Source organism: Pollicipes pollicipes, unplaced genomic scaffold, assembly GCF_011947565.3.
Source record: "Pollicipes pollicipes isolate AB1234 unplaced genomic scaffold, Ppol_2.1 Scaffold_4295;HRSCAF=5057_pilon_pilon_pilon, whole genome shotgun sequence".
In the NCBI taxonomy this organism is placed as follows: domain Eukaryota; kingdom Metazoa; phylum Arthropoda; class Thecostraca; order Pollicipedomorpha; family Pollicipedidae; genus Pollicipes; species Pollicipes pollicipes.
The window spans coordinates 22,517,763-22,540,439 of record NW_023596461.1 but is presented as its reverse complement, the minus strand read 5'-3'; the positions used below and the strand labels follow the sequence as shown (position 1 = coordinate 22,540,439).

The window sequence follows — 22,677 nt, the reverse complement described above, 5'->3', positions numbered from 1 at the left end:
CTACTTGCAGCAGACGGAGACAACTGCGGCGGCATAGTTATATGGGTAGTTCAATGTATTCGGAGCACATGTCGCTGCTAATAACGAACGTAGCCACTAGGAAGTACACGTGAATGGCAAGCAGGACTACATGCAGGCGCAGCCCGGCGGCTGCACGCGCATCCCGGGGCCGCCAGCCCGCAGAACCCCGACGCAACGGCGGCCGCCGCGCCAGAGCCGAGGCAGGAATGTAAAACATGGAAACAAACACACCGCGCGCGTGCCAAAATGAAGTATAAAAATTATTGAGTCGTACTTGTAACGAGAGCGGAGGTGCCACGTCTGAAGCCCACATCGGCCGCGCCTCCGTGCGGCTGTGCGGCAGCGCGCAGTCGCCGTCCACGCTGCCAGCCCGTGGGCGCTCGTCTTCAGCACACAAACACACTGTCGGCGACAAGCTCAGGCTTGTGCAACCAGACGCAAGCGCACAAGCGTGGTCCGGCGCGCATCCTGGACTACAAACAGTAATACTGGTTATAGAATGTTCAATAGAGGTTGTTATACCTGTGGCGGCGGGATATCTCTGACAACACGCGTCAGCGCCTAGAGTAAGCTCGATAAAATGCACACCACGTCGTTCATCGGCCCATAAAGCGAACATATCACACTCGCCCTTGAGCGCCCCCGGGGCGGGACATCTCGGGTCTCACTCGGACCGCCCGCCCGCTCACGTTCGCTCGCCCCAAACGACCCCGCACCCCACGCGCCCGTCACCGTTACACCCCTCTTCGGCCCCGTCCCCCTCCCCCAACACACACACACATAAGCCGAGAGCCGCGCGGTCGCGGCCGACAGGAATCGGTCACCAGCGCTGGCCACCCACTGGCCATCGTCGGCCGCTGTCCGACCGCTCCCGGCCGCTGCACTGACCAGAGCACTCCGCTCCGCCGGGCGCCACCGCCGGCGCGCCTACTTGGCCCTGCCCATCCCCACCCGGAGCGGAGCGCGTGGCTTGCGCTTGTCGGCGGCGGCGGTGGCAGCGGCAGCGGCGGGCGGCTCGGGCACCGCCTCCTGGTGCTTCTGGCCAAAGTACGAGGTCAGGTCCTCGATGTGCACCAGCTTCGAGTCCTGCTCCATGTGCTGTTCGTCGCGCTCCATCAAGTAGCGGACCAGCGCCTCGTTCAGACCTGCGGCCGGCGGCGAAAGGGTGTCAGGAGCGTACGGAAAAAGACAAGAAAGACGGGGGTGCAGATGACAGGTGCGGAGTCATCCGGCGCATGGGCGACACAGACACGTCACGGGCGGGTATAGCAAGAGGATACGTAAGACACCACGACGATAGATACGAAGCGACAGGAACACAAGGGCGGATACAGTTACACGACCACATATTGTGGAAAGAAGTGTCACATCGGTCTTTCGTGGACTTCCACGCAGCTCGGTGCATACGCTGTACAATCACCTTCGATCCTTGTGTGAAAATCGTTGACGATTACTTGCAGCTGCGCAATGTTCATCTCAGTCAACAGCTGGCGACTGACACGCCGCCTACCGTCCGGAAACGGAACTCCGATCTGGAACGACCCAATCGCCATTAAAGTACAGTAGCATGGGACTATCAGTAACACAGGCTTTAATCAGGGCCAATTTCACTATAGCCCCCCCCCCCCCCCCCCGTCTCCCGTGATGTGATCTCCATGAATACGGCTCGCTCTTCTCTGGGATTGTTGATTGTAGTATATTTCGAAACATAACAAAAAAACTTTGGAAATATCTCAGGTGACCTGAGTTTAGAGGCAACAACAAAACCACAATTTCAAAGCTGAAAGTGTGATCACCAGAACACATCAAATGGAGACAAATAATCAGCGGAGGCATTAAAACAGACAGGTGAGCTGATGCCACCGATCACCAGAACAGCGCGGACCGCATGCGTCACACTGGGGACAGGCATACTGCGTACGGAGAGCACACTGAATGGCTGTCATGAACCTCGCTCCCCGGACTTCGGGCGCGCGCGGCCGGCCGTACCTTCTGGAAGGCGAGCCGCACCACGTCCGAGATGGGGCTCTTGCGACTCTGGCGCTCGATCTCCATCTGCATGCGCGCCATCTGCTTGGCCTGCGCCAGCGCCAGACGCGCCTCGGTCTGCAGCTGCGCCTGGTGGCGCACGAAGTCGGCCGTGCGCGCCGGCTCGCCCGCCTCGCGCGCCACCGCCGGCGGCTGGCTGAACTTGGGCTGCCGGCCGGGCGAGGGAGGCGGTCAAACGACGGGCCGCGTGTTAAGGTCGAGACAAGTGGGCCCTACAGTGATGTGACAAATGGCTGGGCGGTTCACCATCACAGCATGTAAACTGAATATTGATGTCTTACAACAAATGCTGACCTAAATTTGCTTGCATACCATAGCTGATGCATCCCACTCACTTATGTTTGTGCTGTGCATGCACGAGCTTCAATTTCTGTGTAGTCGTGTAATTAATGCACAATATTGTGTTGCATTGTCTTTGCAATGCCCAATACAATTTCCACCCACTACACTCCAGGATCCGAGCCTTGGCGACGCTCCACATCGCATACCGGCACCCTCCCCCCCCCCCGTCCCCAGCGCAGCTGAACAGGCGCTGGAACGAACAGGCTCCCCTGACTGGCATGGACCACGCACCCAGTCGTTGAGGTCGACGGGCAGGCTCTGGAAGGCGGCCGGTTCCGGCTGGGCGGCGCCTGAGGTGCGGCGTGCCAGCAGACCGCCGGCGCCGCCCAGCTCATCCTCGTCTTCCTCGTCCGAGGCCGTCTCGTTCATGAAGCAGATCTGCAGGTTCATGCCGCCCTGCAGGCGCGACTGCAGGCTGGGCTTGCGGCCGGCGCGCGCCGCCAGCGCCGGCGCGCCCGGCTCGTCCGACTCCGGGCCCATGGCCAGCTTCCGACGGATCGTCTCACGGTCATTGCGCCGCTGCGAAGAGGGGGAAGTGGTCACGACTCCGGGCTCATGGCCAGCTTCCGACGGATCGTCTCACGGTCATTGCGCCGCTGCGGAAAGGGGGAGGTGGTCACGGCTCCGGGCCCATGGCCAGCGTCTGACGGATCATCTCAAGTCATTGCGCCACTACGGAGAGGGGGATGTGGTCACGACTCCGGGCCCATGGCCAGCTTCCAACGGATCGTCTCACAGTCATTGCGCCACTACGGAGAGGGGGATGTGGTCACGACTCCGGGCCCATGGCCAGCTTCCAACGGATCGTCTCACAGTCATTGCGCCGCTGCGGAGAGGGAAGGTGGTCACGACTCCGGGCCCATGGCCAGCTTCCGTCGGATCATCTCACGGTCATTGCGCTGCTGCGGAGAGGGGAGGTGGTCACGACTCCGGGCCCATGGCCAGCTTCCGTCGGATCATCTCACGATCATTGCGTTGCTGCGGAGAGGGGGAGGTGGTGCCACAGCATCCACTCCCACACAAGGCAGTGTCTGGCATATAAGCACTGCCCCTCGTTTTCAGGTCAAAGATGCTGGTGCACACATGCAATTTGTTGCATTGGATGTGATAAGCTGTGACAGGGATGTGATGGTTGATATGCTTGACACATCTTAAAATATTATCAGGTACTTGTGCATGGTTACTGCAATAATCATCCCCAACCAAATGCAGGCCTTGTGTGATGAAATTTTGCAGGGCTGCACAGCTGTAAGACAACACATAACCCCTTCATGCCATAGTCAAAATAAGGCCATGACAGGAAAGTGTAATGTTACTGACATTTTATAAGATGACAAGCATCAATATCTACCACACAATCAGTCACAAATAGTTCAGCTGTCTCTCTGGCTTGAATTGAATTTACTCTTACATCTAGATAAACAATTCAAATAAGCATTCAACAAAACTTGTTGTGGTCATGGCACCTTATGTACATTGCCAACTGTGCTGTGGTGAAAATGACATTTTTGTTGGAAGTGGTACCACACACAGTATCAGCCTATGACTTTCCAAAGAAGTGCATGAACCCTATGGTAGGTATGATGCTTTTCCTTTCAACCAGCATGAGCCATACCAAACCAAGCATGGCTATGAAGCATGAATTTCTGATAATAATCAAGTTGAGCCTATTAGTGCCATCCCAAAAAATAGTTTTAGTTATCCTTTTTCATGAAACCTGGGCTCTAGCAAGCAAAACAAGCTTAGTGAAGTTATTGCATTGCATTTTTTTACAATAATGTGTTCATTACAATGCTAAAAAACTCTTAATTGTACCTCATCTTATCTGGCCATAGACACACTTCAAGAATAGATTCTCCCTTCAGTCATGCTGTTGCTGTGGTACATGCATTAAAAATATAAGGAGCACATTAATTCAAGTGTAGTGCAAGAGCATAATTTACAACAGTTTAAATGTGATCACAGAACAAAAGAAAAACATTAACTTCAGGTTCAACAAATGGCACCTAGACATGACAAATGTGATAAATGTGAGAACATTGGACCAAATGTATTATACATGAGCTCAAAGTTCATCATTGGCCCCACATCAAGGAAACTCACATAGAAATTGTAATCACGCATGTGCCTAAAGCTCTTGCGGACAACCTGCTGTTGCTCCTCTTCCACATTGGGAGTGATCACTTTGATGAACTTATCTACTATGTTCTCTAACTCTTCTTCGGTTGGTCCATCAACTACTTTATCAGCCTGAGCGTCAGGTGCCTTTTGTGCTTTGGCTCCTTCACTTGAGAATGGCCAACCGATTCCAAGCCGTGGTTTGTTTCGTTCCTGTTTCCAAGCGTAAATCATGGGGCTGGAACTCCACGCATTCAGATCATTTCTAAACCTCTGTGCAATATCTGCTGATACTGCGCTGACTTTGGATGTTTGTGACTTAAATGATGATGATAGGGAAGATGAGATGTTTTGAGTTCCCTGCTTGATTGAATCAAATGAAACCTTTGCCGATTGTTCCTTAATTGAGGAAACAATACCATCGAGCGCCATTCTCAGACTGGGGTCTCGCAAACGAAAAGAAGTATAGTAGCACGTCGCAAAAATAAAAATAAAAATTCGCTCACTGCACTGACTACATAATACACTATCGCTCGAGCCAACACTCAAATCCACCATCTATACATGTACAGTATAAGTGTCCATTTTAACAAAAAACGTCGCATATGTGTCAGATATGAAACAACTCAAGAGACGCTACCACCAAATCACCCAACTTTGTACGAGCATGGACAAGGCAGCAGCAAAACGGGAACGTGATAACAATTACCGAGCATAACAAATGTCTGCGACTTAACTATAAACCTACGGCGGGGAGGTAGGCTTACACTAACTAGCTAACGCCAAGGGGAGGTATTTTTGCCCATGGCCACCGTCTGGAAATGACCGGAGCCCCTCGGGCCGAGGGGTCAGTGACGGTTCAGTCCTTTGTTGGCCGTTTCAAATGCTGGCGAGCACTTTGTATGTTTTTGTTTTGGGGGAGCCTGAATCCCCAATCTTGACTTGATCCTAGGGGTGTTATTTCCAATTCAACTGTGGAAGGGCTTCAGCCCCCCCCCCCCCACACGCACACACATACACATTGGGAAGAAAGTGGGCTAAACCTGAGGAGAAACCTGTTTGTTGGCATATCTGTTGACCCCCTGTTGAGTCCGCAGTGCCCAAAAGGTGGTCTTGTGTGGCAGAGGGTCTCGGGTCCGCACGAGAGACCCGATCGGTCCTTTGGGACCGACGATCAAGGGTCCGATTGGAAGGCGGAAGGGCCTGAAGGGCTGGTCGTAGATCACGCTAATGATCCCGGTCTGAAGGGTTGTGACCTCGAATGTCAATTAGAGGGTCTCTTGCACCGGCTGTGAAATCCCTGAGAAGTGAGAGCTTCTATTTCGGCCAGAGACTACTGACACTTAACAGTTGGCTCCGTGTCGGTCTGGGCCCTGGGGCCCATTTGCCGAGCAGGAACGAGGCCGGGGACAATGATTTGTATTGGTCGGGGACCCTAAAACAATCAGGACTTCTGGCCGGTCAGGGGCCTACAGTGACCAACAGGCAGCCCCGTGTCGACCAGTTTTCCTGAGTCGGCTGGGGTTTTTGTTTGAGTGGGACTGAAGGAAGCCCAAAGAGAGGTCCGAAGGGCCCTCGGGACCAAAGATCAAGGGCCCGCCTGAAAGGCGGAAGAGCCCGAAGGGCTGGCTGTGGGTCTCATTAAGGACTTCCGTCGTAGGGCCATGACCTCAAATGCCAATGGAGCTTTTACACTGAAGGAGACCCCGCGGGAAAGTGTGGGCCCGTATTTTGGCCAGACATCACCAACATCGAGCAGTCGGCTCCGTGTCGGTCTGAGCCTTGGGTGCCTATGGTCCAAACAAGGACGAGACCGGGGCCCGCGATTTGCCTTGGTCGGAGCCCCTACAAAAGTGAGGGGTGCTATGTCAAGTGGGGCGCCTTGTGTCGGTAAGGGATCCCGAGTCGGCGAGAGGAACATTTGCTGGACAAGGAGAAGGAATGATCAGGAATGTCAGAGAGCCTCTTGCGTAGGTTGGGGCTCTCTAACAATGAAAGGAGATATGAGAGCGCGTGATGCGAGTCCACAATAAGACAATGGAAAAGCCCTGTGCCAGCAAGGACCTTCAGTACAGAGCGGTAGCCCCTCCATCCCATTTCAGCAGGGCCCGCAAAGTCTAACAGCGTCTCCGTGCTAATCATTGGACCACCTGCGGCGATCAGGGATCTTGTTGCTTCAAAAGAGGGTTCCTGCATCGATCTGGGGTCAACCGCCTGGATCAGAGAGCTTTCCCGCGTTAGGGAAGAGACCAATGTACGATACAGGTGCCTCAAAAGGCCTGCGGATTGACCACTGCACACCGACCCCGTCTCACCAGAATGGCAACCGGTAGGCACCCAGCGCTGCGACGGAATAGCCATTCAATCCTTGGCCGGAAACAATAACGTGCACCTTGTTGCTCTACCAACCACATCCCTTGTCTGGGAAAGGCAAAGGTGGCTCATTAGTGTTAAAAGGGAGATTGAAAAGGCATAAAAATGAAGAAGAATCCAGCCCACGCCTGCTGAAAACGTCCATCCTTTTGCAGAATCAACTTGCAAAAAATAAATACACGTTTTGAGCCTGCGCGCTAGAAATATCAGAGGCAAGAACAACTACGGCTGAGATTGCAGTATCCGTAAAACCGAACGGCGTCGGCCGCTGCGGAAAGACTAAGTGGTGGGCTTGGGTGCGCGAGAACAGCCGTCGTGAAATGCCTTACGTTTTCAAAAGTTTTAAAATTCATTCATACTGTTCAAGGATTGTACTGGAGCGTATGACTAATCTGCATAATGCTAAGGATGTCCTCTGGATAAACAACAGTTGCAGCAATACAAAATGCAGAGATTCTACTTTACCCATCCAGCTCCACCACCAGATTCCAGCTCTAGCTCGTGGCGTTGTAAATGCTAATCCGGTCCCGTTATCACTCTAAACATCGCCCAGACGAAATATCCGACCAGGCTGCATTCTAAACGTGCAAACTGATGTCCTAAAATGCTTAAGGCTCTTCCTTCAGATACGTCATAATTTTCGTCCGCCTGTTGGCCACTGCCAAGTTAGCCGCAGAGCCAACGACGCGCGACCTACGGAGACTGCAACACCGGGCGTCGGGATTTCGTTTCTATGACTTTCGAGCGAGCGTGCTCAAAACCATACTACAGAACGTGTTCATTAATCAAATCTGACTGAAGTTTAAACATTCCCAAACAAATATGAATTGCTATTTGCATGCACATTATTGGCCACATGCTGATCTAGAGTCAACGTTTATGGGTCTTCAATATCCCTGTAGAACCGAGACAAAAGCCTGACAAAGTCCCTGCGTTTTATCGGCTTAAAAAAGGCCACTTAATCACACTAAAGTGGATAGCGCCGGCGGTTTATTCCATACAGTCATTGAACGCCCGCTTTCAGTCTATTGACATAAAAATACAAAACGAAATGCACCTACCGTTAGCTGTTCTGGTTTCTATTCCAGAAAATATGTAGGAAATCGTACCCACTTGAAATTAAGAGGGCAAAATCCGGGGATTTATTGTGGGGTGGGGCTCTCTTAGAGTTGCTATCGCTGCCCCCCCCCCCCCTACTAAGGCACTGGCTGCGCCCGTGCGGGGGGGGGGGCTGAAGCATATATCAGCTTTTTCGCTTTACCCTCGGGCAAACTGCCATGGATGATATTCCATGGCGGTACTAGCACACGAAGTGTTGCCAAATGAAAGCATCACCACGTGGTTGTAGCTGGCCCGTGCTCACAGACCACGAACTCATAACAGACAACGAACATTCAGTGAAAACTGATGTTAAAAAAGAAAATAACGAATTATATCACTCATATCAGACCACGAATATTCAGTGAAAACTGACGTCAAAAAAGCGAGAAAATGGCGAATTATTTCACGTCGTGTCAAGGTACGAGTCATGCGAAATAGTTCGACCACAAATAATCAGAGTCATGTCGCGACTTTCTACCTGAAATATACAACTTAACACCAATTTGTGGGTGGGCCGAATCTCTTGAACGGTGCGGTCTTATTCAGGGCGCAGACACTGGCAGCTGGACCCTACCGTGCACACCTGCTCGCAATCAGCACCAGCAGGTGGACCGGCATCTTATAGGGCCTGAGACTGGGGAGACAGGCACTGTCCATTCCCACATCTGGCAAGATATGTCCGCTGGCCGTGCCGTTGTTATTTATTTGGGGCCTGTGCGTGGACATCAAATACAAATCCACGCACGTTAAGTATAATTGTATTTTAAAGTTTGGAGGTATTTATCAAAAGTACAACAAAAAACATATAACAAAAAAAACACGGGAAAACTACTCCAGACACAGCCCATTCGTGACGCTGCACGTGGTAATTAGGACCGCGTCCTCAACTATATCTGAGTCATTCTACGACAAATCGACCGGAGGATAACACGGCGCCCCCCCCCCCCCCTCGAAGCTTTACGACGGCACTTCTATGAGTCCATTATACGTCTAAAGCATAATTATGCGAGTGATTGAGCCGCAAGACGTACTGATAAGAAACCATGAACATGTGAAAATACGCGATGACGTCACGAACCTTAATATTCAACTTGCTCTTGCGAAAACAGTTTGCTGAGTGTAATGTTTGAGAAATGTGCAGTAAAAGCCCGAACATCTTTATTTTGAAAACATGGGTCAATTTAATACTCAAGACCAAACAGGTACAAAAAGTGACCTAGTTTGACTTTTTACCTCATTTTCTGAAAACATGCGCCCTACGATTTCCTTTACATTGATATGCGCTTGAAGACTAATTTATCGGCGTTCAGATTAAAATGAATTATGAGATGTCCTCTGGATCGGCGGCAAACCGAATTTGAACACTGGCGGATCACGAACGGCGACACGCCAGGAGACGACGGACCGGTATCGGACGACCGGGCGCGACCGGTTCCCTGCGTCGGGAACTGTGACCGTGACATTGAAACCATTAATTTTAATCTTAAAAGCAGTCACTTATACCTTCTTCAGGAGCTTTAGAGCAATTTTTGGATACCAGTGTGTGTGTTAATCGACCTTTGAGCGCATCGCCCCTCACGAGTCGCATAGATGGCAGCCTCGTCGCCGTGCGCTCCGAGTCCTCCGGGCACACTGATATATAACCATTGTATAAAGTTAAGCTGGAGCTCAGCAGGAGAAGAAATGAACAACTGACCTAAAGTTGCATTACTTTTCTATGCACCGGCCCAGCACACCTGAGACCGCACACGTGGAGTTTGAGACAACACGTGTCTAATTTGGCGCCGTCTCCGAGTTAACCAGGCCGGAGCCCAACAGAGGGCCAGTGAATGTGGTCTCATTGCTGGGAGGCATGGGGAAATGAAGACCCGCAGTTTTGCTCCCTTCAGCAAGTGTCTCCAGGGAATGCCCAGCACAAAGAATCGGGTGGCAACAGTCGAGGAAGAACAGAACAAATCGTTTGGGTGGCATAGCCATATTACAGCGAGTGAGTACAAACCATTTGCCATCATCTCGAACGGGAGTTGTTAGCTCATTGAGCTGTTAAAAATATGCAGAGTTTTCGTACCAAACTGACGACATTTGTAGAGCCGTTTGACGTGAAGTACACAGCAACAAGCAGAAGGCTGCACAAAATCACCGGCAGTTTTCTGGAGAACACCTCTCTACAGGTTGTTCAAGAAATCGTGGATAATTCACATACAGCTTGTTGAAAAAGTTAAGTGACTCCCCGTTTCCAATACCGATGCGATCCTGTCAACGAGTGGGTATGTCGGAGCCACAAAATCTATGGACACAAGCTCCAGATTAACGGCAGGATCGAGCTCAGCCACGGAAGTGTGAGCCCGGTAGGTAAGGCCACGATTCTCGCGATCGTGATTCCAGGCTGCACCTTGAAGCAATTACACACAGCAATGTCTAAGGTTGGAAAAAATTACGCCCGTTCATGTGAAAACAGCTTTATTTCTCTGTTCATGCAAATGCTCAACAGGTAAGGTGAGCCTCGTCAAATGCCTGCGTATGTTAACCGGATACAGTAATACTAATGGTTGCATGTGTGCGCAGTACTTTGAACAAAAGCATTCAGCACAATTCCATAGCATACGCTCAGTGTATTTGCCAGGATGACACCGGCACCGCGCTCGTGAATGAACTGTCCGCCGTTACAGGAGGCCTGTTGAAAACACGACGGCTCACGAAGGGACGAAGGAAAGTCGGTGCTGTCTCGAAAGACATGACGGAACGCTCGTCCACCGGCCACTGGCTTTTCCGAAAACCATCATTTTATCGCACAAGATACCACTATTGATAGTCCATAGTCCAAGGCCGTTGATACCACTGGCAGAGGCCCTTTTGAGTGAGTAGCGACTTAACAACACATCCATTCATGGCATGTTTCACAACAACCTACGATCTTGTCAGCAAAATTACAGTTATGTATGTTATGTTATGTTATGTTATGTTAGTGTTATGTTAGTCAAATTCCTTCAACAGCTGCAGTATGCACTAGCCAGGTAAAGGGCTACAACCAAGCTGAAAAGGGTTCACCAAATACAAAACGAGTTCATTGCTTAACCTATTGCCGCCTAACCTAACATAAACCAAACGCAATTTACTTAACATGTGTCAATATATGGAGGAGTTGGGCCTTAAATGAGCATTGCACGTCCTCGCGACCTTTCATAGGAAATGTTCATGCATCGAAGTGGGGCACCGTTAAAATCCTCACAGGACATGGAAGCCTATAATGCCAGAACAGGATTAAATCCTAGCGTCACATAATATGTTTCGCAGCTGTACCGACCACATTGCTGGTTAGTGAATACGTAAATTGCTGACGCAGTTTACGAAATGATGTGCGAGGCATAGAACGGAGAGATGCAAATTTGTGCGCTTCAACCATGGTTTATATGCCAGGCAGGTGCACACACATTATCTCACCACGAATAATGCTGCAATGAGTTTTGCGATTCACGTGGATAAGCCTACCGTTTCACTTTCATTCGTATACGTTCTTCTCATTTATGTGACAGCTGATGAAACACGCAAAACGGACCAATACCTGGAATGTAGATTAAATAAACGCCCAAACGCTGAAAGGACACACAGCTACAGTCGTAATCAACCCTGAGGAGACATGTCTAAGTTGCAGTTACATCAATGACCATGACTACTCGAAAATTCAAAGAAATCCCTTGGGTTGTTATTGCATTTGCAATCAACATTATTTGCCTAAATAAGACAGTAGAAATAGTCTTATTCCTCGGAGAACAAAACCAGCAGAACGGCGATATAGATGCATTGATATTTCAGCAAGATGCCTTTATCGAAACGGATAGCAGAAGTGAATTCGAAATTGCCTCAGGAAATTTTGGAGGGACAATTTTGAATTCACTTCTGCTATTCGTTTCGATTAAGACATGTTGCCGAAATATCAAGGCATCTATATCTCCAGTCTCCCAGTTTTCTTCCGAAGAATAGGGCTATTACTACCGTCTTATCTATGGAAATCCCTTGCGAGATGAATCCAGGGCGGAATATCGATTGTAACAACTTAATAGTTACAAAACCTAGTGTGCAAAAATAAATAAACAGGGATTCCAATTTGTTAGTTACCTTTCTGTATTTATATCAACCGACTTGAGCAATTGATCAGCGACATAATTTGCTAAAAAACACAATAAACGACTCATTTGGAACTGATGGTTGCACAGCACACCATGCCATTGAAAACTAGTTTGGCTCTCCATTTACGCGACTTGGGATGGATGAAAATTAAGCAAGATCGATGAAAATGCGTTCTTCATTTACACATTGTTCCAGAATCCCGATTGGTCTCGAGGTCACGATAACAGTTCCCGACGCAGGGAGCCGGTCGCGCCCGGTTACCCGTTACCGGCCCGTCGGCTCACGGCGTGCCGCCGCGCGGTGTCCCCCAATGTTCAAGTTCGACTTGCGACTGATCTAGATGAAATCGCCCTGAGTTATTTTGTAGTCTGAAAAGTAATTAATTGACCTTCAACAGCATATCACTCACAAGAAAACCCAAGTACTTTTTTTTTCTAAAAAAAGGGATCAGTGGCCAAACTAGGTCACAATGTGCACCTAGTTGATATTGAATGTTGTATAGGCCCATGTGTCAGAAAACTATAGATATTTCGCTTCCCAATGCGCTTTTCGAAACATTACACTCCACAAATAATTTACGCTAAGCAAGCTGAAAAATGAGGTTCGTGGTGTCAACGCTTGTATTCATCTGCTCCTAGTTCCTTATCGATACGCGGTACGGCCTTAAAACATGCAGAATCGTGTTTTGGTTGTATTTATACGTGTTTTTGTCCGATTTTTAAGGAACCGTCGTGCTGAAATGCGCCTGTTTGTCGTGGGATAACCTCTTTACCAAATTATTACAAATAGCCCGAGCACGCCGGCTGTCGCACGAGCCACTGTTGTGCACAGTTGAATGGTCACCTTTCAGGCCTGTGCAGCATTGTCATTCCCGATGAGTTTGGCCGGTCGGACCCCTCTACTGTAGCCATTAAAATAAACATGTTTCGTCAGGCCGCTCTATTTTCGTCGGTCACCTGTTGCCTCACACGGAACAGAGAGCACATGCTTGCATTACAAGCTTATCATGGCTTAGCTCCCACTTAAACCATAATTTCAACCATCTTGATATCGAGTGTGTCACGCACATCTTCGCCAGCTCACTGTTGCATCTCATTTGCTTCTGTCACGTGGTAAAGAAGAGCGTGCTACACCCAACCCGGGAAGGTGGCTGGCTTCCTCGGCGACAGCGTGACTACAGTCACCATAGATGTGACTATTCGGGGCTGGGGGAGCAGGGCTCAAACTTAAAAAATTGGACTTTCCTCCTCTGTTTTTGTCCGTAGAATTCACGCCTTCATGTTTTCACATCTAAAATGCTATTTTCAAGTCAATTTGTCCGTAGGTTCCAGCCTGAACCACCCAACCCTCATTTGTCCCCCGAACTGAGAAACGTGATAACGTTCATAACAGTCACAGGTTACAGGCCCATGATGACTGCTGCCTCTATCCACGCTGATTTTTGTCGATAAATTGTTTCGTTCTGGAGGTAAAGTCCCCGGAATGAAAAACTTTGGACCAGAAGAACAAGGAACGTGAAACGGGGAACGAAGAATGACAAAAAGTTTTGGAAGGCCGATTCTAATCAGGCCTAATGCAGCGGCCTCCATGTTTGCCAGTGCAGCGTACTCATTTACCCTGAGTGCATCAGACCATCACGTGCGGGGCTTGCGTGTATCCCGCGCGCCTGGGGTATTGAGGACTCATAAATTACTTGCTGGTACTGCAAAGCTGAATTTTACAGGCATGTGCGAGGAAAATATCCAACATCTTGGAGCATGCCTGTGCAAAAGAGAGAGAGCGACCTCCGAGCATCGGCAGCCGCATGGACGGTTTGGCGCGTCCTTAATGACGTCATGGCAAGAAGGTGCGTCTCGGCCAGCCCACTGACATGCGCTGTCATTAGCTACCGCTGCCGGCAACGCTGCCGGCTGCCGTCCGGCCAGTGAAGGCTAATGATTATCAGCCTTTGGCCACAAGCTTAGTTAGCTTCATTTGTCCCCCCGAACGAAATTCCTGGCTGCGGTGCTGATATTCAAATCACCGCATGCTTCATAGATGACCACAACGCACAACTGTGTGCGTTGGCATCATTGCGTGTGTATTCGGGGCGGTCGGCTCGTACTGGTGATCAGCTGGGGCTTTCGACTCGGCTGGTGCCGGTGACCAGGTGGGGGTCTCGGCTCGTATCGGTAACCAGCTGGGCTCTCGGTTCGGCTCGTACCGGTGACCAGCTGGGGCTGTCGGCTCGGCTGGTACCGGTAACCAGCTGGGCTTTCGGCCCGGCTCGTACCGGTGACCAGCTGGGGGTTCTCGGCTCGGCTGGTACCGGTGACCAGCTGGGCTTTCGGCCCGGCTCGTACCGGTGACCAGCTGGGGGTTCTCGGCTCGGCTGGTACCGGTGACCAGCTGGGCTTTCGGCTCGGCTCGTACCGGTGACCAGCTGGGGGTTCTCGGCTCGGCTTGTACCGGTGACCAGCTGGGCTCTCGGCTTAGCCGGCCACCTGTCACCCAAGACGGCCAGCCGAGCGGACGTGCACGAGGCCAGGCATACCGGGGCGCACGTCTCCGTCACACAGGACAGACAGGGGCGCCCAGCTCCCTCACACAGGACGTGGGCGTTACACGCGAGCGCATGTTCTGAGAGGCGCATAGGTGCGACGCGCACACCGTGCATGAGACCCCGAGCTGTGACGGATCCTAAGCGAGGATCGGCAGTTGGTCTGGTCTGCTCCAACTGATCCTAAGCGAGGATCGGCAGTTGGTCTGGTCTGCTCCAACTGGTCCTAAGCGAGGATCGGCAGTTGGTCTGGTCTGCTCCAACTGATCCTAAGCGAGGATCGGCAGTTGGTCTGGTCTGCTCCAACTGATCCTAAGCGAGGATCGGCAGTTGGTCTGGTCTGCTCCAACTGATCCTAAGCGAGGATCGGCAGTTGGTCTGGTCTGCTCCAACTGATCCTAAGCGAGGATCGGCAGTTGGTCTGGTCTGCTCCAACTGATCCTAAGCGAGGATCGGCAGTTGGTCTGGTCTGCTCCAACTGGCCCCGGTCGTGGTGAGACAGGGCATAATCAGCGCATGGTTACTCAGGACGCTACGCCGGCGTCCTTCAGGGCCCGTGAAAGGCACGGTACGCTCTATGGCGTGGATAGAAACACTGACCGGATGAAGGCATAGTGACTCATGGGCTTTCCCGCCATCGAGCACTGTAAGTTTGTGGGTTCTGGAATTGATGCATGCGCTTGGACGGTAGCATCTGCTGGTTTAGGTTTTTTGTCTACCATAAAACACGACCCCGAGACTCCGAAGCGATGACTTCGTCAAGGTCATCGGCTCCTTCAGCACCAAGAGCAAGGATAGCCTCTAACAGCTTCAGCTCCTAGTGCTTCCGACTGCTAAACATACGGAGTTCTGAACCTACAACCCGCAGAGACTCCGGAAGGGAGATCCCGACTGCGGAGTTGAAGAACTAGCGCGCCGTGGTGGGGCTGTTTGTCGCCGACTGGCGTGTAGTATGATGCGAGCAGATCACGGCTGCCAACATGGTCGGCACAGACCCCCGTACCTGCAGGTCCAGGTAGCCCAGACTCTCCAGGTCCTCGTGGGTGTCAAAGGTCAGCGTGTAGAGGTCACCCACGAAGCGTGAATCCTTCTTGTAGTGCCGCTTTTTGAGATCACGCCTGTGCACCATCGGCGTCGCGTCTGGTGACGGCTCCAACATCTCGTCCAGCAGGCCCGGTGGCACCAGCATCTCCTCCAGCATACTCACAACCGCATATGTGAAGGCGTACGGTCTAGCCCGCCGTCCTCTCGACCTCAGTCGTCGGCCTCGTCCTGCGGTTAGCACCAGCGCTGACGCCTTTCGATCACAGCACGGATTGGTGTTCGCTTCAGCCACACCTGGTCAGGTCGCCGTTCATCACGGCGCCTTCGTCGCCGGTCCGGGTACTCGGGCTCAACTCTGCCCACGTCAGTGGCCTCGCCGCGCCGCCATATGCCGTCAAACACTGCCGCGTCGAGCACCGCCAGCAACGTCACGCGCGCACGTGGCTCGGGTCACGGCCGGTCCGTCGGCGGCACCTACACCACCCCGGCGGCGGTCCACTCCGAGAGTACCGCTCCGGCCGCGCGGAGTGCCGGTCCGTCACAGCTGTCGGTACGAGCGCGGCGGCCCGCTGTGAGCGCCCGTAACGGTTAGGTAAGCGAAAACCGTCACACACGCTGATCACGGGAAACGCCGGCCGGCAGGGGCGCCGCCAGGCCGGACGGCGGGGGAGACGTCACGCCACCGGCCGCGGGGAGCGCAGCAGGGGCGACGCCAGGCACAGCCAAAGGGAGGCGGTGGTGGCCTCTCCACTAATTAAGAACAAGGAAGCAAGAGAGGCGTAACAAGTCGTCACGCGTGCGATGCTTCCGTGAGTCGCACAAGGAACAATGGGTGAAGGGAAGGACGCAAAACAAGGCAGACCATTGCTTGCGAAGGCAATGCATTACGTCGCTCGCAATAAAGCGTGGTGTGTCGGAAGCACCAACCCACAGTCGTCACGGCGGGCTGGCGCATGTAGGCTTTACTTCACTGCTTCCTGCCACACGGCAGGAAGCAGGGAAGGGGCGCGAATGCGACCGCAGCCCTCTCAGCTTTGCATGCGACAGATGTGTATCTGGTAGAGACTTGTACTCTTATTAACGTACTTGTACACCACGTACCCGGGTGGAGTACCCGGGTGCACGAAAGCGATTTGAATCAGCACATCAAATTGGGATGTCATCATGCCATGTGCGCCTTTGTTGTCTGTGACTTCTATGACTGGGTGGCGCGGCATCGGTAAATCGTAGCAAAGGAATGCTGACATTCTCTTTCCAAAACATATTCTTTGGACATTAGAAAAACGGAACGAGAGCGAGACCAAGTCATCAGCAGACATCTTACTACCTCAGTGCGCCCCCCCCCCCCCCCACCCACTCCCGCTGCTGGACGCGTCACTGCAGGGAAAGTATGTGTTCGGCCTCGGTGCCGGCCAGTTAGGGACCATAATCACCGAGCTGAGTCATATCTAATAACACGAGTACAGGTGAAGGTCACCGGCAGGCCTCGCTTTTTAGGAGATTACAGCAGAATGCGACAACATCCCCATGTTGTGGGGCGTACCACCACAGATCGAGCAGATCGGCCGGTTTATCGTGACTCATTTGATCCTCTCATGTGCAGACATTGGGCCAAACATTCTGTCTGGATTATGGGACCACCTAGCCCAGTTCTTGTGTCCGTCGGGCTTTTGACAGTCTGCGGTCTATCGACGGCTCACAGAAGTAAATGTTTCGTCCGAAGATGATGCTCTTCCCTCCCTTTCCATGTGTGAAAATGTTCGGTACAAAACGCATGTTGCACCATGTGCTAGCTTTTTAAAATAAAATTCCAGATGACTGAAGAAACCCAGGAAATAAGATGACCCCGGCGTCCATGCCTTTGAAGACAGCCTACACCCTATGCGAGGTTTACCATCACCACGTTCATGAGCAGAGTCATACAACACATTGGAGGTGAAAGTGGGGTGAAGAGAATATTCCTTGAAGCATCAAGAATTTTACATTTGTCTCGCGAATTTGGGTGATGTAATTTGAATACCGAAGGACTGGGACAATCATTGGGCAGAGGAGAAGCCAAGTTTCTCCCACCGAGGGCTGCAATGCCCCAGCCGCGGCCGCACGGGCAGCCATACACCATGTCAACGGCTGTACGTTTCCCATGAAATATCCCCATGATGAAGTGTGGACAGTGATAGTTATTCGTTTGCTGGATACATACAAAATTTAGAATCAATACATGCATGGATGGATGTGGAAATCTCGGAAGAACTCAGGCATGGATTGAGTCGGATTTCAAAACGTGGCCAAAACAATTAGACTGGAATGAACAAGTTTGAAGTAATTGAAATATTAAATGCAAATGTCCATTCGTGCGTGTTCCATATCTGATGAATGCGATGTGTCATGTCAGAGGAGACTGGAATGTCGTGGATCTAAGCAACGTATGTGGAAACATGTTTGTGCCGTCACACCGTGCTGAAGCATGTAAAAAAAGACCAGATGGTGTTTGGATAGTATCTAGGGCCGGTGGACGATTAGACACTCGTCTCCTTGGTGTGCGGGGCTAAGCACCTTGAGTGGCGTCCATACCGCCGCCCCCAATGTTTTGGGAAATATTTCGGTGGTGCAGCAAAAATGGAGATATCTTTGGTAAAGCTATAATGCGGCTCAGGCACTTGTGTTGAACCGTTTTTGTAAAACGCAGTCTCTCCATTTTTAATCTAGCAAAACGGCCCCACATGAGCCGCACGGACTCCTGCAGGTCGCCGTGATGTCAGAAATCAGCTAGCCCATGCTGACCGCCATGACGTCAGAGACCACTCGTCGGAAGTGGCCTTCCCCGCCGACATGACTCACAAGGGAATGCCTGCCGACGCCACGCACGCCAGACCAGCGCAGGGCCGGCCTGGAAAGTTCACCCCAGACACGGCTGTGCACGTGCAGCAGCACTGCGGGCCTGGCGGCGCACGCACGCCTGCCTGGCTGCCCGGGGTGTACGGGTTGGAGTCTGCCGGCGACGACCGGTCCGCGCATGCGGCCCTTGGACCACATCATTGAAGCAACAACGTGGGCGGCGACGGAAGGACGGCCAAGAAGTAGCCAACATCGGTCAAAAGGAATTCAAAGCCCACGGCGATGACGATGGTTGTGTTAAAAGACAGGCTCGGCCCAATGGCACATGCACCGTTCGTATAAAGACGCGTAAGTTAATTACGAACATGAGCCCTCCTTTGGCCGACATCAAGGGGGAGACAGCTCACCTATCACAAATATCTCAAAAAGCTGTAAAAAGCACAGCGTGAGAGAATGGCGCATTTACGGCACGAGTGCATGTTTGTGGTGCACGTCGGACACTTTGCCGCGTTAGCTGCGCAAGCTCAAGCCAGTGGGGCCAAATTCCAGCAGACGAAACTACAATTTCACACTATTTTTGGATCGCGACGTCCGCAAATATAACGTGGCGCTTATATCAATCTTACTTAAGATCTTATTGTTCAATTAAACCACTTTTGGAAAGGGCAGACGGCAGTCGAACTTTGGTTTACGACCCATGCGCGTAAACGGTGCAGCGAAAAAAGACGATCCGACTCGTGGCTTCGCTCCACGGAACAGGACGCGGCTGGGAGCAGCCTGCACTACCGCGTCGCCGCCTGAACCGGAGGACGTCCGGCGGGCCGCGCCCTGGCCACGCCACTGTCCAGGAGCATCGGCCGCTGAACCAGAACAGTGCACCGGACGCACGCTGCGCCGCCGGGCCTTTCACAAGCGCCGCCGGCGGTGGCGCAACGCTCCGGCCGCACCGGCGCGCCGCTCCGACAGGGAGGCCGTGAGAGCCCGGGGCGTGGCCGGCAGACGGGCCGACACGCGCGCGAGGGAGGGTCACGCACCAGTGGCCAGTCGTGGATGGAAGGGTCGGACGGGTTGTACGCCGGGCACGGCCTCGTGAGCGTGCGGGGCAGGCGGGGTCAACCGTCGAGTTGGGCTCGGAGGGAACGGAAGCGGATGGGAAGTGAAACAGGGAGAAGGATGAGGAGAAATTGATGGAATGGGGTTGAAAAGTTGAAATGCGTTTGGATACTTCTAGAGCCGACATGGATTATATCACGTGCCACAATTGTAACGAATTACACATCGTTACAGTAAACAAATCGATGGGACAAGCGTGACAGTAAATACAAATTACAGAACAGATTTACAACATCGATATGTCGTTCAACGATGATGCACTTTAAAGACGCTACTACCCGGACATTTCACTTGAACAAGAGTGCGAGTTTTCCCTTGCGTACCGCTGGTGGTTAAATAGCCATGCTCTCGTCGAGGGCCCGGTAACAAACGGGTCTCTCTGCGGACAGCGCGCGCTTGGACGACTTCGGACCACCCGGTCACGACGGCCCAACGGTGACGGGACAGGCGTTGTGATCGTCGAGAACGAGTAAACGGAACGATATCTTATCTGAGCTTGGAGACGTTTGACTTAGCCACGTTGTTAAACTCGGACAACTGGCTGGTGACCTCGACTCCAACCGGCCATGTGTTTACGCATCCAGCGCTACAAACTAAACACCGTCTTCCAGCGCATGAACAAACGCCGGCCTGCCTAATGGTCCGTCGCATTGGGAGCATTACAAAGCATCTGTGTTTTAAGCGGCCCACTCCCGCTCATAGGCTGGGAAGCTAAAACCAACCGTCACGTTAACAAGAGCACCCATCTGTCACGACTTCCTCGTATTTCAGGATGTCCCAATGTCCCAGCAGGGAACTGGGATTGCTTGCCTGGATGCTCTGATTACATTGACCCGTATTTTCATCGTTGCCAGAACGTCAAGAATATCTTTCAGAGCGCTTTGGACCTTCCCGTTGTTTTGCATTTGTCTTGGCTGAAAAATATTGTTAAAACATGCCATGGCTTACCAAGATCCTTTATGTTCTCTTGCACGATGAAAACTGAATTTTCATTGTTAAATAAATACCGAAAATATCTTGCTAGGTGTTATGATCTTTGCTGGTGAAAGCTGTGCCTAACGTGGTAACGCGGAACGGTTATCATCGTTACATTTTACAATGCGCGACCCTCTAGTGCAAAACTGCAATAGCGTGACACCCCAAGTAATAAGTATAAGAAAAAAATCTTACATTGCTGCTAGCAGGCCCGTTTACCAGGTGTGCATTTGTATAAAGCGCCCAAAACCACGTACTGCGCAAACCATGGACATGACAAGAAATTGTCCTAGCTTTGTCATCACTTCCAACCGTTAACTTGACGTCGATGAGAAATGCCTTCGTCAAGCTTTACATTTTTGGCGTCACATGTTTTACTCAAAATAACGACCTTTGACCGGCCACGGGCAAATGCATAGACGAAAATGGCAGGCATTCGTTGGAATATGTAATGAAAATCGTTACCTTTTTTAAAATGTTATGGCCACGAGCGTAACATTATCTCCTACGACCAAGGTCATGACTGGAGACGCTAATCACGTACGTAGTGCGTTCCAGTCACGACTTGGTCTCTGCGTCAACCAGTCCCTACTGGCATACCGAAGTTCGGTCATTTAGAGCATAAGAATTCACAAAGGCCTTTCAATGCAATGCGACGCCAAACAGCCATTCCACCACGCACACTGCGCTTACGTTGGGCGAGTTCCAGTACAGCGCGCGGGCCACGGGGCTGTCGGAGGCGAACTCGACGTCCAGCACCCGGCTGTAGTACCCCGCCATGTCTGGCGATCACCGGCGAGTGACCTGCTCACTCTGTCGCCGCGCTCGGTGAGCGCGCGCGGCCATGTTCGCCTCACCACGAGCCAGCGCCACTGCGCACTCGTGCCCCCGCTGCAGCACAGGCCGCGGGTCACAGTTCAGGCGTCCGCCTCTGACGTCGCTATCTTCGCGCCGCAAGCTGCTTCCGCCGCATCTCCCCTGCCGTCGCAGGGGCGGCTGAACGCACCGGCCGGCGCCCGCCCGAACTGGGGTCAGGAGGTCACGCGGTCGTCCGACCCCGAGCTCACCTCTCGACCCCCGGCTGCCCGGGGCGCCGGCGGCCGAGGTGTGAGTGTTTACACGCCAGAAGGCGGACTACTGGGTCGAGCGGCCCCGCAGCCGCTGATATGCCGGCGAAGGTCGGATTAATGGACTCGTCAACCTGAAGAGGTCGCTTGGGACCGAGCACACGTCTGTTGCCGGCCGTGTTCTGCCGAACCAGTGCGGGTCCTGAGTGGGTGCAGTTTATACAATGTCACAGGATGTGTCAAGACGGCGTCTTACGTCGCCAGACTTGTCTGCCCGGGCCAGGGGCGCACACAGGCATTGTGAATAGGGGAGACACGCTACAATCGCCTGGAAAATAATGAGTGCCGCACGAGGCAGTTCGACACGCATTTATGCATATCATGCAAGGACTAGGTCGCCGGCGCCCACTCCTAAAACACCTGGCCACAATACTACCAGCATTTTCAGGGGTGTACGAACATTAACCCTCGTGGGAACGTCTTATTACCAAAGTCGTGGCATGTAACACAATGCACATAACCCCATAACGATAGTAGAAAATTTCAGGTGTCAATGTTAACGGCTGAAATATAAGACAGGTACTTAGAAATAAGAAGATCGAGAGCATGCGATGCTGCTTAACGTCTCCCAAGAAAATGCACGCGCCTGCAGCAACCTAACTTAACGTTTAGTGCACATTTTTTAGCTGTCCTCCTCTCACCTCCCACTGTGAAATTCCTCAGTACGCCCCTGGCCATTATGACGCTGCTGGAATGAGAACTAATACCGAACCAGCTAAGAACAGGCGTGGACGTGACATCGCTTTGTTTCGTTATCGCCGCGCTCCGTATGGCTGCCTGGTTCACCGGAGGCGGCGCAGAAATAACATCACGAGAACTCTGACGTCATCAGAGCTCTGCAAATCTGTCGCATCTGCCCTGTGTGGTCTCCCTAGACCAGACGCTGACACAGCTGGCGTTCATTGCATCGTT

The 22,677-nt window shown here is 52.1% G+C and overlaps 2 protein-coding genes across 5 annotated transcripts in view; both read right to left on the bottom strand.

The window, feature by feature from the left end:
• Positions 1-37: 37 nt before the first annotated feature.
• Positions 38-21,760, bottom strand: Schip1 (Schwannomin interacting protein 1). Of its 4 annotated transcripts, XM_037219902.1 has the most exons (6): positions 5,037-5,075; positions 4,516-4,743; positions 2,644-2,931; positions 2,011-2,217; positions 1,442-1,553; positions 38-1,166 (listed from the first exon to the last, which is right to left on the bottom strand). In XM_037219902.1, exons 2-6 carry the CDS (start codon positions 4,534-4,536, stop codon positions 949-951), a joined length of 846 nt encoding a protein of 281 aa, XP_037075797.1. In that variant the 5' UTR covers positions 4,537-4,743; positions 5,037-5,075; the 3' UTR covers positions 38-948. The 4 variants fall into 4 exon arrangements, with proteins under 4 accessions (XP_037075797.1, XP_037075796.1, XP_037075795.1 ...); XM_037219901.1 differs by lacking the exons at positions 4,516-4,743; positions 5,037-5,075 and adding an exon at positions 21,332-21,760; XM_037219900.1 differs by lacking the exons at positions 4,516-4,743; positions 5,037-5,075 and adding an exon at positions 15,675-16,272.
• LOC119097311 (uncharacterized) overlaps positions 21,428-22,677 on the bottom strand; it is a 30,056-nt gene continuing 28,806 nt past the window's right edge. Inside the window, exon 5 of the mRNA XM_037220357.1 lies at positions 21,428-21,529. Within this exon, the coding sequence (XP_037076252.1) occupies positions 21,428-21,529 (102 nt within the window). The remainder of the gene's footprint in view (positions 21,530-22,677) is intronic.